General features: G+C 41.3%; 1 protein-coding gene across 2 annotated transcripts; it reads right to left on the bottom strand.

The window, feature by feature from the left end:
- Nucleotides 1-952: 952 nt before the first annotated feature.
- On the bottom strand, nucleotides 953-6,905 carry mvb12a (multivesicular body subunit 12A). Of its 2 annotated transcripts, none has more exons than XM_041933818.1 (10): nucleotides 6,768-6,905; nucleotides 5,392-5,481; nucleotides 3,668-3,751; nucleotides 3,439-3,538; nucleotides 3,120-3,249; nucleotides 2,857-2,997; nucleotides 2,458-2,564; nucleotides 2,318-2,364; nucleotides 2,137-2,202; nucleotides 953-2,034 (listed from the first exon to the last, which is right to left on the bottom strand). In XM_041933818.1, the coding sequence occupies exons 1-10, from the start codon at nucleotides 6,903-6,905 to the stop codon at nucleotides 1,948-1,950; spliced, it is 990 nt and encodes a 329-aa protein (XP_041789752.1). In that variant the 3' UTR covers nucleotides 953-1,947. The 2 variants fall into 2 exon arrangements, with proteins under 2 accessions (XP_041789752.1, XP_041789753.1); XM_041933819.1 differs by having other exon boundaries at nucleotides 6,764-6,872.
- Between the last annotated feature and the right edge of the window lie 8,579 nt (nucleotides 6,906-15,484).

Raw genomic sequence — 15,484 nt, 5'->3', positions numbered from 1 at the left:
TGGTTCAGAGCTGCGAACATGTAGAACTGTGGGAGTAAAGTTGTTGTACGTAGATGCATAATAACCTGAGGGTGGAGTAAACTGTTACATTTAGGATATGATGGGAATAATGAAAAGAATGAATCCAGAATTTTGATTATTTTCAATTGTTGACCCTGCATTGACAAAAAAAAAACATAGTAAATGGCTGTTGAAATGTTGTTTTATGAATGAACACTCAGCCAGTATTCATTTAAATTTCGAAGCAAATTTGAGTGTTCAATCTGCAAGACAAGATGTATGAGTGTGCAGGAACAGACGGCCGGGTAAGAGTTTTTTGTATGCAAACTTCAAGTGAGTGTAGACTAAAATCTATTGGATGAGACGTGGAAATGAATCACAGCCATCTCATCTTGACTTCTGGATTCACTAAAGCTTTGTTTGGTGCTCACTCAGTAGCATTGCCATTAATACACTTCCACAGAGAGCGTGGTTCACAGCTCAGAAAAAGTTGGACTCGTCACGTAGAGACGGCTGATTTGAATCCAAGAATGGCCCTGGAAAATTGAAGCAGGCAGAGTGAATGAAAGTGATCCTGCATGTGGTATTATGGTTGTTCTTTGTCAACTAAAATGTGGTAATGTGCATACAGTAACTGCCGCAAGGCACTGCTCAGAAGCTGTGTACATGCTCAATCAACTTCATCTAAATAAATAGGTCAAGACATGTTTTCCTTGTCCATATGTGCTTCCATCTGAACTGCTCAGGTTAGGCCGTCGCCATGAAAATATCTCTGAAGCTACAAACACAGTGCTCCTCTCGTTGCCTTCTGCATGTCACTGTACTGTACACAATTTACATCCTCAAGCTGTGTGTTCAAACTGATTTCCGCTTAGTCTTAGTTTTTCCAATGTGCCTAAATGTGGAGTAGTTCTGTAAGGTAGTACTGTATGCAAAACCAACACGCCTGAAGTGGTGCTTCTTAGGTTTTTATTTTTTCCATGCAATAAAAGTTTGCTATACAGACAATAAAAACAACATAACTTTATATATTGTACAATGACAAAGATAAATATTTGGCCCTTATTCTGCTTGACAGTAAATAAAAAACAAAAACAGATTATCTCCTTTCCCCCACATATCTTGTTTGACTAACACAGAGCAAAATATAACATTCCTCCATTCACCTTAAAATAGGCTCTAATATGAATAGTCAAAACAGATATTGTCATACAAGAAATACCCTACATCCTATGTTTAGATATGTTAGTGTATCTAGTGAGTTCGGTTAAACATCTGCAGCAGAATTCATCCACCAGTGTTACATTATTACAGCTCCCCTTAAGAAATGATTAATGATTGAAACCATTAAAGATGTGCAGCACCGAAGGATATCAGGTAACATATGACAGAGCAAGTAGCAGTTCTTCATGATATATTAAAGCATTTTTAGCAGACAATTAGTCCCAGTTTTGACAGTGGGCTTAAAGCTGCAGATGAGTACCTCCAAACAGAAGATACCCGACAGAATCTTGGCTTCATCACATCTTTAACCCTGTAATGTCTTTAAAGGCTGCATTCCTATAAAAAGTGAACAGTCTAAATGTGTGTTCAGATAATATAATTTCAAGTATGATTCCATTCAAACAGGCCTTTCGTTCAGCAAATAAAAACTGGGAATGCTTAAGGATGGTGAGGGAGTATAGACAAATAAAAAGGAATGCAAGTGTGGCGTGACAACCAAACAGCCAAACCATCTGAACAGCTCTGAAGTATGATTGTCAGTCTATTAGAAGGGCAGTACCCATCGGTGACCTTGTAGTTAACCCTGTTGTGATAATCATAATAATTCCACCTGAGGACTAATATTAAAAAGCCGACAGTGTACGTGCAGGCGTGATCATCCTTTATCTGTACCGTGATGTGAGATGTCATGGTAAGATGCTGATATTGTTGCTTTGTCAGAGATCACTGAGCTGATTGAGCGCCACCTGTTGGCACCGATGGTCTGGTCCTTTTGGCAGCAGATTCCTCCACAACAAAAGGATAGTTATACTGGAAAAACAAAAACAAAACATATATTCTTTGTTGGGAACATTTTATTCTGTTAATATACGAATCACAGGGCTGAAATTAAGAGTCAAATGTAACCCTTACCTCATTTTCAATGTCTTGGAGAGACTTGATGCGAATGTTGTTTAGCTGAGGGTTCGGTTGAAGAGTCTAAGAATGAGAAAGAAATGTGACTACATGTTTATATTTGAGGCTTGGGTTGAAAAATAACAAGACAAGAAATACACTGAGACAAAAAAACAGGGGAATTTCACTCCACACTTACCTGGATATCAAACTTTGGGTGAAGGCTAAAGGGAACTCCATCCAAAGCTTTAGAGGGTGGAGAAAAGTAATAGATGAGTGGGCTGCCCACAATGAGAAACGGTAAGTTGTTTCATGCGTATGAGGACAGACTTGGAGTACCTGTGATTCCCTGGAAACTGCTGTCAGCAGGTTTGTCCAAGTTGTCCTTGGTGTGGAGGCTGCAGCGTCTCTGGCTCAGTTTATGTGGCAGTGTAGGAGGAGGGTTGCTGTGGAGGCAAACAAATATTAATGCAGAAACATCTGTGGGATTTTAAAACAGCATTGTCTCTTATTTTGACATATCTTCTATGAAGAGAAACATACAATCATGTGTTTTTTCCTCTCATTGGGTAACAACATGAATACAATTTTTCATCTGCTGTTATTTAGCCACCTGTGTACGTGAAGAGCCGTGACATGTCCCCCAATAAATGATTACATGTATTTATTAAAATGCACCGTAGGACTTATCTATATTAGACATTATTAATTAATTAATTTATTAAGATAGTACAGTACCTGGGTCTGAGGGGCAGAGGACCAGACGGCTGCTCCAATGAGAGTCCACGGAGGTCCAGGCTGACGCTGCGGGGCTTAGCTTGAGGAACGGGACTAGAAAAATAGCCCTTTCTGCACCATAACACATAGCCATGGATGTCTCTGAAGAAAAGACACATTTAATATTTACCAATGAAAGTAGTGAATGCACGGCTGAAAGCATTAAGAAAGGCCTTGATAAAAGAGGTGTGAGTCGAATGATTGAATATGTAAGTGCTACCAACCCCACGTATGTGTGGTGCTGCAACATCATTTTGCTTTTGGCTGTCAGCTTAATATCCAACACAGCTGTGTCCACACTGCCCACTGGGACGACGCGCACACACACACGCTTCTTCTTCGAAACAGTGGCCTCTGGACACAAAGCACAGACACAGATAAGGTATTATGCATATAGCATTATGAGGAGACTTTGGCAGGAAGACACTACTTCAAAGAACTGTTTGAAGGTAAAGGTCAGAATTCAGTTTAGGTTTGGGTTAAGCATTTAATTATAGTATAGTATGGTCGTTTAGAAAGACAAAAATGTGTGCTTGTACTCACTTGGCTCAAGGTGCTCTGCTATAAAGCAATAACCATGAGGAATAGATTCCTTGTCTGAAATAAGCTGAATGTCTGACACTACCATACCACCTGCTAAGTCCTGCAGAGAGAGAGAGAGAGAGAGAGATACAGTCTGTTTGTGGAAGTCAGGAGAGATGAGGTCAGAGAACAAAGGGCTGGTAGGAAACATACATGTTTTGTCTGCGTGTATTGTATCTCTGTTTGTTACCTTGCTGTAACAGAGGTAATATCCAGACTTCATCCCAAAGCTGCGTGTAAAGTTTGCTGATGCTCCATCTTCTGTGATGCTGATCTGCAGAAGAATAGGGCTGTTTAGATATTGTACCGCATCTGACATCGCAAATCAGTCTCAGGTTGTAAGTGGTGGCTTAAAAGTTGGACTTTTGACTCGAGGCTGAGTCACTGAGTTTAAATTCAGATCCAATGAGTACAATTATGACCATAATTATCATTAAATAGCTGGTCCTGATGCTATTCCCCAGCAATCATTGGTCACGTACAGACACCAGCGACTGCCAGGACAGCCAGTTGGACACATTGTTTCCATGTCCATGGACACTCTCTTACAAACCAGGAAACACTGGTTTACTGTTGCTATAAAAAAAAGCAAATGCATGCATCTTTGATTTTTTTTCCAATATGACATTTTATTGACAATTTATTTGGCTGTGATCAGTTGTCCACAGTGTGACACCCACTCCACATACAAAAAAAACTAGTGTTACTCAACAGCTTTTTTTTTAAATATAAAAAACATGTTTTTGGCATTTGTATATCTACATGTATTTATTTATTTCATTAAATTCCTGTGACTGTCCATTCATTTTAAGCCTGTGGTGTTTGTAAGAGCCAAAAGTCTCTATCCAAGCTGTATGCACACTGTGTATATAAACTTAAGCAGAGTAGCTAAATAGGCCCATTCATGGTCACACCATATTTCAATGTTGCTAGGATGTCAAGGAAGGATGTCCAGCTGACGGTCATTGAACATCTCAATGTTTGCTGGGCCATTATGGCGCTGAAGTCACACACGTACATAAATTCGGTGGTTATATCCTTTTTTGGTCTGGATCTTTAGAGAAGGTAGTTTACATTATTTTTAAACAACCAGTCTGTTTCTAAAGCTCACCTTAACACTTCCAACAACACTTGACTGACTACAAGTACAGCTGCTCCCTTCATCCTACCACCGCTTTTGTAGCCCCTGTGGTTAGCGGTGAGCTTTCTAAGTTCTTTTAAGATTGGTTATGGTTCCACAGTGCATCATAATACAGAGTGGGGAGGATGTCTTTAAAGTTGTCATTATGTAATGACAACTTTACAGACTTTGGTCTATCCTGTAGGTCCTGCAGGCCGTCACTGCTTCAGTCTGAGTGTTTTGTGGCTGAAATGCCCATCAAAATACAACTATTAATGTGACTCAGGCAGGCGTGAATCATGATAGATTAATGTCTGAATCTTGAAGTAATAACGTTAAGGTGTCCGGGATTTCTCTGAAACATCAGTTCTGTTGTTCGGTTTGTTGTCGACAGCTGGCTGTGTGTCTTTGCTTTGAGTTTAGTAAACACTTGTAGCATCACACAGCAGCTGAAACGATATTGAGAAAGTGTGCATTTATGATGCGACACTATAGCCGTAGCTTTGGTCAGGATCTGATTAATTAATGCTATACATTTACACAGGTCAGCTGTTACTTATTATGGACAAATGCTGGGCTCCATCAGTGGACGTTTTTATTTTAAGTAGCAAAAAGTCCAAGATGGTCCTTCTTTTGCCCTTGGTCATTCTTATACACCTCTAACACTGACGCAAACTATTGGTCACTTCAACTGTTCACTCTCTGGAGTGAACTGTGGAAATACCTGGTTCCTATTTATTTGGTGGGTTTCTACACCATTTAATATTGTATGAATCTTTCATCTCTCTTCCTACCAGGTTGAAATCTTTGGGGCAGGTGCTGGTGTTGGAGGTCCACGCCACTGCCGTAATTGGCCGGACGCCCCCACGCTCCATTAAAGACATCTGAGGTAGACAAAAAGAAAAAAGTTCAGTAACTAAGAGGTGTGTTTTAATGGTGGAGGCAAACATAAATGATGGACCCAAACATATATCCAATCTTGTCAGTCTTCTCATTGCCAGAGGTTTTTGTATGAATTACATTTCTGTGTTAGCAGAGACAGCAGAGAGCATGAATGTGCATTCTCTGTCCATGTGACGAAAAGTGAGGACTGACGGAAGGTAAACAGGCTGCAATTCAGTCGAAGAATTCATGTTATCATTACGTTACATTGTCTAAGAAAGAAAGAACCTATTCAGTCTGATCATATTATCTCCATATGTTCCAGGACAGAAAGAAACTATTGAGTGCAAAAATCCACCCCTTACCACAGCAGTGTCAGTTCATCCTGTGCAGTTCTGCTGTCCAGATGTTTGTATGTTTAAAAGTTATTTTTACCAAGCACCTTTATTCTGGCACAAAGTGGGGGTGGTTGATACGGATAAAATCCTCTCTCAACGTACATATCATTTTATAGCACAGCATTGATACATATCATATTACATTTTTTCTGTCAAATTCATTAGAAATAAACAGGCAAGAGTGTTACAAACCTGAAAAAAATCAAAGTACTACACGAAATTGGTGTGAGAAAAGCATTTCCAAAACCTGTTACAGTAGCCTGTAGCTCTTTCCTTTCTCACTCCTGTAAAATTAAATCAGCAGCTACTTTAGACATAAGATTCATGTTGCATGATGAAAATCACTGTTTGACTAGAAACGGCCTCCTGCCCTCAGTTTTCACAAGATAAAATTCATCATAAAGCAAAATTCAATAAAGCCTGACCGATAAATGTTACATGAACACACACTAAATTAAACCTGTTAAGTGTGAATGTGAAGTGAGGATAGATTTATAGGGGATTGATTTATTTACTCACATACTATACTAACTTACATAACGCCTATTGATATTGTGTGAAAATGAAATTCCTACCAGACAGATGCAGGTAGCTTAAATTAGTTCTGGGGTTTTTTAGTTTAACTACTTTGACATCAACTTTATCACTCTTCTATCTTTCCTAACAAATTCATATGTATTGTAACAGAGTTACTCATAAGAAAAGCCAGTAAGTTATTAACAAACACTGATTTGAAGTCATTTTCCATGTAGCTAACGTAACCTGCATGACAAGCCGAGTTACAACAGAAAGTTAGCAACTGACAAAACTTCACTGCTTCTTGTTCAAAATGAGCTTCAATCCCTTTGTTTCATGACTCGACTGATAAAATACGTAAAATACATACTTACTCTGTCTCTGTGTTCACTTCTGTCTCTTCGAGGCGCAACGGTTTGGCAGGGGAACAACTTTTTAGTCAACAGCCGAAGTCTCTTGGTCTTCCTTGTCAAAGCAGGAAGTACTGAATCCATTCTGACTCCAACTCCCATCAACCCACGGGGCCACACGTCAGAATTTAATGCTAACTCGAGTCTGGCCACAAGGTGGCAGCATTACAACAGCCAGAGGAACAGTCTGTTTACTTGTTCCAGGGCGTCCATTAAAAAAAGGCTCTTCGATGCAAATTGTATACACGAACTGATATTCCATATTGTTGATTTTACTAATAGGTTTCTGTAGATCATTTGCTCAAATAACAAAGGAAGAAACAAACATGTAGCCTTCTCCACCTCATTCACAAACATGGAGGCTACTGCATTGGCATGGACAGAGGGGTGCTGAGAAAAGAATCGATTCTAATTTACATGAAAATGAGGGTGAGCAGGGCAGACTGAGGTGGAGGAAAGGAGAGAGTGACAGGAGGATAATGAGAAAGGGTACGATGGGGAGAAGAAGGGGAGCAAATGGAGAGAAGAGGGAGATAAGGAAGGGATGAATTATAGGGAAGTGGGGTTTTAAAAGGGCATGGAGGAGATGTGGGCAAGACTTGCAATGAAAGCAACACACACACACACACACACACACACACACACACACACACACACACACACACACACATCAGTGAGCCACAACATTGAACTGCCTGATGTTCCTTCATTACCATGAACATTAGCACTGTATTTTGCTGTACCCATGAAAGCAAATATGTTGAAAATAGTTCCCAGCAAATGCACTATTTACTCCTGACTGAACTGATTTTTGTTCAGCTCAGCGGTTTTGGCCTTGTAAGGAAATGAAATCACATACTTTGGGCCCTTTTTAAATGTTGACCTTTACCAGGAACCAAGAGTGCCACAGAGGGGTAACAGAAAGCATTGAGGATCATTTTGTTTTGATGATAAGAAAATGTAGAATGTCGGCAGTCTTCTCCTTGAATATGCTGTTTTAATGTGGACACTTTGCAGGGTGACACAAATTGATGTTCTCAAAAGCAGCATTAAAGGGCTTAAATCCAGAATCCAGATCCTGAGGACAGTTGATTGTAGCTTTATATCTTCTTCCTCTTGGCAAGGTGAATGTTCCTGGGATGTTTGCATCTGTTCTGAGGAGTCAATGAGCACAAAGATTGTGAAGCGTCTAAAACGAAGCCACTCATAACCTTTCTTCCTGATTTCCCCTCATGGGGGCTGCACACACAGGCTCGCACCAGCCAAAGACTTTGGCTCAGTATGTCATTATAAGGTCCTTTGTTAGCTACAAAAAAAATACAGACTCACGACAGACACAGACACTCCTCTTAGTCCACTTTAATGTTGTGTGTTCACACGTGAAGTTGAGAAAAAAGACACTGGATTGGACCGTCCAGAGGTTCTCAGGTCCCTGTTGGCATGGCAACCTGCAGAGCAGACCACAAGGGGTGGTTGTAGGGACTGGTGGACTGTTCCATCTCAATGAAAACGGACATCAGTATTTATTGAGAACATTTGGCTTTATTGGCTGATTGGCCAATTAATAAGAATGAGCCATCTGTAATCTGCTGAAGCTAAAGCAAAAGGGAGAAGAGGCAGCAAGTGCTTCTGTGTGTATGTGTGTGTGTGTGTGTGTGTGTGTGTGTGTGTGTGTGCGTGAATGGCTGAACATCTGTGTGTCTGCTTGTTGGGGGAGCACGCAGCTGCCTGTGTGTGAACGGTAGTAAATATGGGAGTGATAGTCTGAGAGAGCGGGTTCAGACCCTGTGGTAGCTTCCACTGTACTGGGAGGGGGATTCATTCATCTTTTCCATCGAATCAGCCTCCTGTCTACAGTGACAGCATAAGACATGCGTAAACTGAGCTTGTGTACAAACGAAAACACTTGTCAACAGCATGACGTCTCAATGACACTGGATTGAGGATGAAAAACACTACATTTCCACCACACACACACACACACACACACACACACACGCACACACACACACACAATTAAGGATATTTAAGATAAGTGGTGTGCTTTCTAATTTCTTTATCTACATAGCCCTGTTTAGCTGCTCTAAAGGACTGAGTTTGCATTATTGGACCCTACATACTACAAATAACTATTATTGCCACCTATATTAAATGCAGAGACAGTTTGTCTGGCTGGTTGATGCAGATACAACTGAAACTGATACAGTAAATCATAACACCTAGTAGAAATATAATTTCATTACAGACAATACTGGCGGACTGAGGCTGTCTGAAGGGCAGGGGTGAAAAAAATAAAAATGGCTCCAGCTGCATGCAGTGTGGCACCAGCGTGCAGAAAGTCATGATGCATTTATATTTAAACTGCAGCAAAACCATGTCACTTATTCACAAATTGGGCTGTCTGTTTGTTAAAGTGCATGCTGTTGATCTATGGACACTGGAGAACCATATAGGACAAAGGTCTAGGGTACTCTGACATCCTCAAAGCTCTGCATACATGCATTTTAATATTATTTTACATTATCCAGGTCAGTGTTTGCAATAAGTGGAGTATTAATTTGTGGTGGTTGGCCCCTGTGCAGGGACATGAGCATGTTTCTCAGACAAATTCTGTACAGCACAATCTATAAAATTATTAGCTCATTTTGTAAACATGTCATGAGACCCTGAGTCAAAATCTAGTTGTAAGAGTGTTATTGTTTAGGTCATATTCTGCTCACATGCTTGATATTTGCAATGAAGCTGTATTTATCAAATTGGCACAAATTAACACAAACAGTGTACTTTGGACTGGTTGTTCTGGACATAATGGGAACTTTGAGGAAAGAGTACACACACATTGCAAAGCGTTTGGGGTCAGTAGGGGGCCAACAGCATTTTTTTGCTCCTAATAGGTTAATCAGGTTAATAGGACTCTGTACATCACTAATCTTGCAATTTAGTTGCTTGTAGAATTGTAGAAAGACTGCATGTATAGCAGCACTCACAAGGGGCCGTCCATAATAAGTCTGAAACCAAACTTTATTGCAGACAAGTACAGTGGATCAATGGATGTTACGATGCTAATGTAGAAATTCAGCCACTGTCAGGTGATGACAAGTAGAAAAGACTGGCTCTTAATGTAACTGGAAAAATGGTGATGCACAACAATGCTTTTAGCCCATTCAAAGGGGTGGTGCCATGGAGCAATAAAACACTATTTATCTCTGTATTTTCACACTCACACACAAAAGTACCTAGTAGATCAGAGAAATGTAGTGGAGTGAGACGTATAAAGTTGCATATAGTGGCGATACTCGGGTAGAGTACAAGTACCTCGATTTGTATTTAAACTATATTAGTTGAGTAAATACACTCTTACTTTCCACCACTTTTTCCAATATATAGCATGGCATGAGCATTAGTTGGACTGACTGCACCATTTGTGTGTTTTGGCGTTTTCATGGATGTAATATGCTGTCAAAACAATCTTAACTAGAAAATTCCCCCTGGGAAATTTTGAAAGGGACACGGGGTGCGTTCGAGCCGACAAAATTATCTACGTTTTAAAGTTTGAATGAAGTCTCTAGGAGAAACTATGGCGAAGCAGCGGACAATTGAAAAAGGCTGCAATGTGAGAAAACGGCAGATATCAGAGGCAGTCAGTCCCTGATTAATGAATTGCTCTCAGCTGTGTTTCTGTGGCTTTCTCCTTGTCTGTCTCTGTTGATCACCTCAGCTGTCTGTGTCTGCTTCTCTCCTCTGCTTCATGTCTCTGTTAACATGAATTAATGAACTGAATCAATAAACATGAATGGAGCTAATGCTAACGGAGCTAACAGAGCTAACACTAATGGAGCGAACAGCTAACAGTGCGAATAGAGCTATCGGCGCTAACGCAACCAGAGCTAACTGTGCTAACAGAGCTAATAGAGCTAGCGGCGTTAACAAGGGGGCGGGGGGATGGGGTTTTCATTATGCATTTGTCTGTGTGTGTGTGTTTATGTATCTGTCGTTGTGTGTGACTGCGTATGTGTGTGTCTTCGTCTGTTTCTGTGGCTTTCTCCTTGTCTGTCTCTGTTGATCACCTCAGCTGTCTGTGTCTGCTTCTGTCCTCTGCTTCATGTCTCTGTTAACATGAATTAATGAACTGAATCAATAAGCATGAATGGAGTTAATGCTAACAGAGCTAACAGAGCTAACACTAACGGAGCTAACACTAACGGAGCTAACACTAACGGAGCTAACAGCTAACGGCGCGAATAGAGCTAACGGCGCTAACGCTAACAGAGCTAACTGTGCTAACAGAGCTAACAGAGCTAACGGCGTTAACAAGGGGCGGGGGGATGGGGTTTTCATTATGCATTTGTCTGTGTGTGTGTGTTTATGTATCTGTCGTTGTGTGTGACTGCGTATGTGTGTGTCTTCGTCTGTTTGTGTGTGTGTGTCTGCTTGAACTACACAAGCAGCCAAACCAGCTCCAACATGGAGATGTGTATAGTATATATGTGTCTGAATGTGTGTGTGTGTGTGTGTGTGTGTGCCTGTGTAACTTCTGCATTTGTGTGACTACTGTCTCAACCTCTTTGGCAAAGAGCTTTCTGAAGCTGAGTTTAACTGCTTGTTGGACGGAGATTGTTTTCAAACAATGCCCTTGTTTTGACTGAGCTCGTTAAGATAATCATTCTCAGGCTGGTTGTCCTGCAGATGTGTGTGCGTGGGTTCTTGACCGGTGTGTGTGTAAATGACAGTTGCACCTGTTAAACTCTTCCCTTGAAAAGCGGCTTTTTCGCTGTCGGTTTCTTCCGAACAACTTGCGATTGTGTCAAAACCGTAGCTGCTATCAAAAAACCGATTACACTGTGAGATGCGGACAAGTCTGGGCCAGATGTACGTGTGTTTTATGTCCAGATATTCTTTAGAAAAATGACAAAATGGTCGACTTAAAAAGACTCTGCGACTCAGAGAACAGGAGTTTGTATTGTATGCAGTGAGATTTGGGTTCGGCGAACCTCCTGAACTAAATCCTATGGTGAGAGAACCGTACCTCGTATCAGAGTGTACTATAGATCATCGGACTCCCGAGAACTTCCTGAGTCCGAATATCATCTCGTTTTATTCCTGAGACAACAACTTTTCGTTTTATGGCGATGTAAAGACAGGAGGCATTTATGCTTTTCTCACAAAACAGCTCTGAATTTTTACATTGGAGTCAATGGGAGAGCTAGAGGGAGGTGGCTACACAAAAAGCCTCACTATTTAAATTCAGTAAGTCTCTCGGCTTTTTCGAGGACATCACATGAAAGAGGACAAGTTTGTCTACAAAAGATCCCAAAATTATGTGTCTCCTATTCACCGTTTGTATTTTACGGCAATTTTAGAAACACATTTCAGGCGATTTTTCACCGGCTGTCTCACTCTAACTTATGACATCACCCACTGTAGAGGGAGAGATTCTGAGCATTTTTGTGAGAAACTTGATGGTCTTCAGACGGTCATAGCTCGAAAACCGTAAGAGATATCAAAAAATGTGCTGGTATTAATTTTGAGCTGACAAATTTATCTACGTTTTAAACTTTGAATGAAGTCTCTAGGACAAAGTATGGCCGAGCTGCGGACAATTGAAAAAGGCTGAAATTTGAGGAAATTTCCCCATTCATTTCTTATGGGAAAGTCTTCGCAGTTGTTCGCGTCTTACGTCGGCCTTCGATGGTCATAGTTCGAAAACCGTAAGAGATATCAAAATGTGCCGAGGGTCATTTGGAGCCGACAAAATTATCTACGTTTTAAAGTTCAAATGAAGTCTCTCGGTGAATGTATGCCTGAGCTACAGACGTTTGAAAAACTCCAATTTCCATCTTTTTTTTTTCGCCCGTCCCATTCATTCTTATGGGAAATTTATCGCAGTTTTTCGCGTCTTATGACGCGAAAAACTGCGATAAATTTGAGAAAAGTAATAGCACACCGATCCTGATCAAACCGCACGTTTTGATATATAATTTGCAAGGGTTTTCTCAAAGCTGCGGGGCGAGTTCAGGGACAAAAATTTGGAGGATGATGAAAAATAATAACTAGAAAATTCCCCCTGGGAAATTTTGAAAGGGACACGGGGTGTGTTGGAGCCGACAAAATTATCTACGTTTTAAAGTTTGAATGAAGTCTCTAGGACAAAGTATGGCCGAGCAGCGGACAATTGAAAAAGGCTGAAATTTGAGGAAATTTCCCCATTCATTTCTTATGGGAAATTTATCGCAGTTGTTTGCGTCTTACGTCGGCCTTCGATGGTCATAGCTCGAAAACCGTAAGAGATATCAAAATGTGCCGAGGGTCATTTGGAGCCGACAAAATTATCTACGTTTTAAAGTTTGAATGAAGTCTCTAGGAGAAACTATGGCGAAGCAGCGGACAATTGAAAAAGGCTGCAATTTGAGAAAACAGCAGATGTCAGAGGTAGTCAGTCCCTGATTAATGAACTGGTCCCAGCTGTGTTTCTGTGGCTTTCTGCTTGTCTGTCTCTGTTGATCACCTCAGCTGACTGTGTCTGCTTCTCTCCTCTGCTTCATGTCTCTGTTAACATGAATTAATGAACTGAATCAATAAACATGAATGGAGCTAATGCTAACGGAGCTAACAGAGCTAACACTAACGGAGCTAACAGCGCGAATACAGCTAACAGCTCTAACGCTAACAGAGCTAACTGTGCTAACAGAGCTAATAGAGCTAGCGGCGTTAACAAGGGGGCGGGGGGATGGGGTTTTCATTATGCATTTGTCTGTGTGTGTGTGTTTATGTATCTGTCGTTGTGTGTGACTGCGTATGTGTGTGTCTTCGTCTGTTTGTGTGTGTGTGTCTGCTTGAACTACACAAGCAGCCCAACCTGCTCCTACATGGAGATGTGTATGGTATATGTGTGTCTCAATGTGTGTGTGTGTGTGTGTGTGTGTGTGCGTGCCTGTGTGCCTGTGTAACTTCTGCCCCACCTGCTGATAATTACCTCTGCACCTCTCCCACTGTTTACCTGTTCCTGTTCAGTTTTGACGTGCTGTTTTTAATCACTTTTTAGCTGTTGGTTAGTCCTTTTTGTGTGTGCATTTGTGTGACTACTGTCTCAACCTCTTTGGCAAAGAGCTTTCTGAAGCTGAGTTTAACTGCTTGTTGGACGGAGATTGTTTTCAAACAATGCCCTTGTTTTGACTGAGCTCGTTAAGATAATCATTCTCAGGCTGGTTGTCCTGCAGATGTGTGTGCGTGGGTTCTTGACCGGTGTGTGTGTAAATGACAGTTGCACCTGTTAAACTCTTCCCTTGAAAAGCGGCTTTTTCGCTGTCGGTTTCTTCCGAACAACTTGCGATTGTGTCAAAACCGTAGCTGCTATCAAAAAACCGATTACACTGTGAGATGCGGACAAGTCTGGGCCAGATGTACGTGTGTTTTATGTCCAGATATTCTTTAGAAAAATGACAAAATGGTCGACTTAAAAAGACTCTGCGACTCAGAGAACAGGAGTTTGTATTGTATGCAGTGAGATTTGGGTTCGGCGAACCTCCTGAACTAAATCCTCTGGTGAGAGAACCGTACCTCGTATCAGAGTGTACTATAGATCATCGGACTCCCGAGAACTTCCTGAGTCCGGCCATCTCCTCGTTTTATTCCTGACACAACAACTTTTCGTTTTATGGCGATCTAAAGACAGGAGGCATTTCTGCTTTGCTCACAAAACAGCTCTGAATTTTAACATGGGACTTAATGGGAGAACAGGAGGGCGCTGGCTGCACAAAACGTCTCACTATTTAAATTCAGTAAGTCTCTCGGCTTTTTCGAGGACATCACACGAAAGAGGACAAGTTTGTCTACAAACTGATCCCAAAATTATGCGTGTAGAGTGTAATTTGTGGCCGTAGCGACGAGAAAAAGAGAAGATTTTCAGATCGTTTTTAGACTCTGTGCCACTCTAGCACGCACTCTAGCACGAACATTCCGCGCAATACACACCCATTATAATCTCAAAATTTCCCGCCAAACGATCACTGTCATTGAACAGTGACTGATCAAAAACTATAGGACCAATCAAAATGTGGATGAACACACCAATAGACCAGACTTGGGTCTACATTTTAAAGTTGAAATGAAGTCTCTCGGTGAATGTATGCCTGAGCTACAGATGTTTGAAAAACTCCAATTTCAATGTTGTTTTTTTCGCCAGTCCCATTCATTTCTTATGGGAAATTTATCGCAGTTTTTCGCGTCTTACGACGCGAAAAACTGCGATAAATTTGAGAAAAGTAATAGCACACCGATCCCGAACAATACGCACGTTTTGATATATAATTTGCGAGGGTTTTCTCAAAGCTGCGGGGCGAGTTTGAGGACGAAAACTTGGAGGAAGATGAAAAATAAGAAGAAGAAGAAGAAGAAGAAGAAGAAACGCGCGGGATAGTAATAAGTGACTCGGGGCTACGCCCCGAGTCACTGGCTCCTGCAGCTATGAAATAGCTGTAGGAGCCAGTGACTCGGGACGTTGCCCCGTGTCCCTAATGAATATAAATAATGGCTCGTCCATTGATTTACTTTGAATACGCGCCTGTATGCCGGTTGTCCGTGTCCCGGTGTTTTACTTTGAAAGACGTGAGCGGAAGTTGCCCTCTCTGGTCCTGTGTAACTTGACCGCGGACGGCGTCGCTCCGTGGTGTTTTTCTCGGAGG

The sequence above is a fragment of the Chelmon rostratus genome, chromosome 3, assembly GCF_017976325.1.
Source record: "Chelmon rostratus isolate fCheRos1 chromosome 3, fCheRos1.pri, whole genome shotgun sequence".
Lineage (NCBI taxonomy): Eukaryota > Metazoa > Chordata > Actinopteri > Chaetodontiformes > Chaetodontidae > Chelmon > Chelmon rostratus.
This window is presented reverse-complemented; position numbering and strand designations above follow the sequence as displayed.

What these genes read in the sequence shown, in the direction of transcription:
- mvb12a (XM_041933818.1), bottom strand. Translation starts at nt 6,905, where the DNA reads ATGGGAGTTGGAGTCAGAATGGATTCAGTACTTCCTGCTTTGACAAGG. An exon ending in AGCAGAGCACCTTGAGCCAA is followed by an intron (nt 3,250 to 3,438) that starts GTGAGTACAAGC and finishes CTTTGTGTCCAG; the next exon opens with AGGCCACTGTTTCGAAGAAG. An exon ending in CAGTTTCCAGGGAATCACAG is followed by an intron (nt 2,365 to 2,457) that starts GTACTCCAAGTC and finishes CACCCTCTAAAG; the next exon opens with CTTTGGATGGAGTTCCCTTT.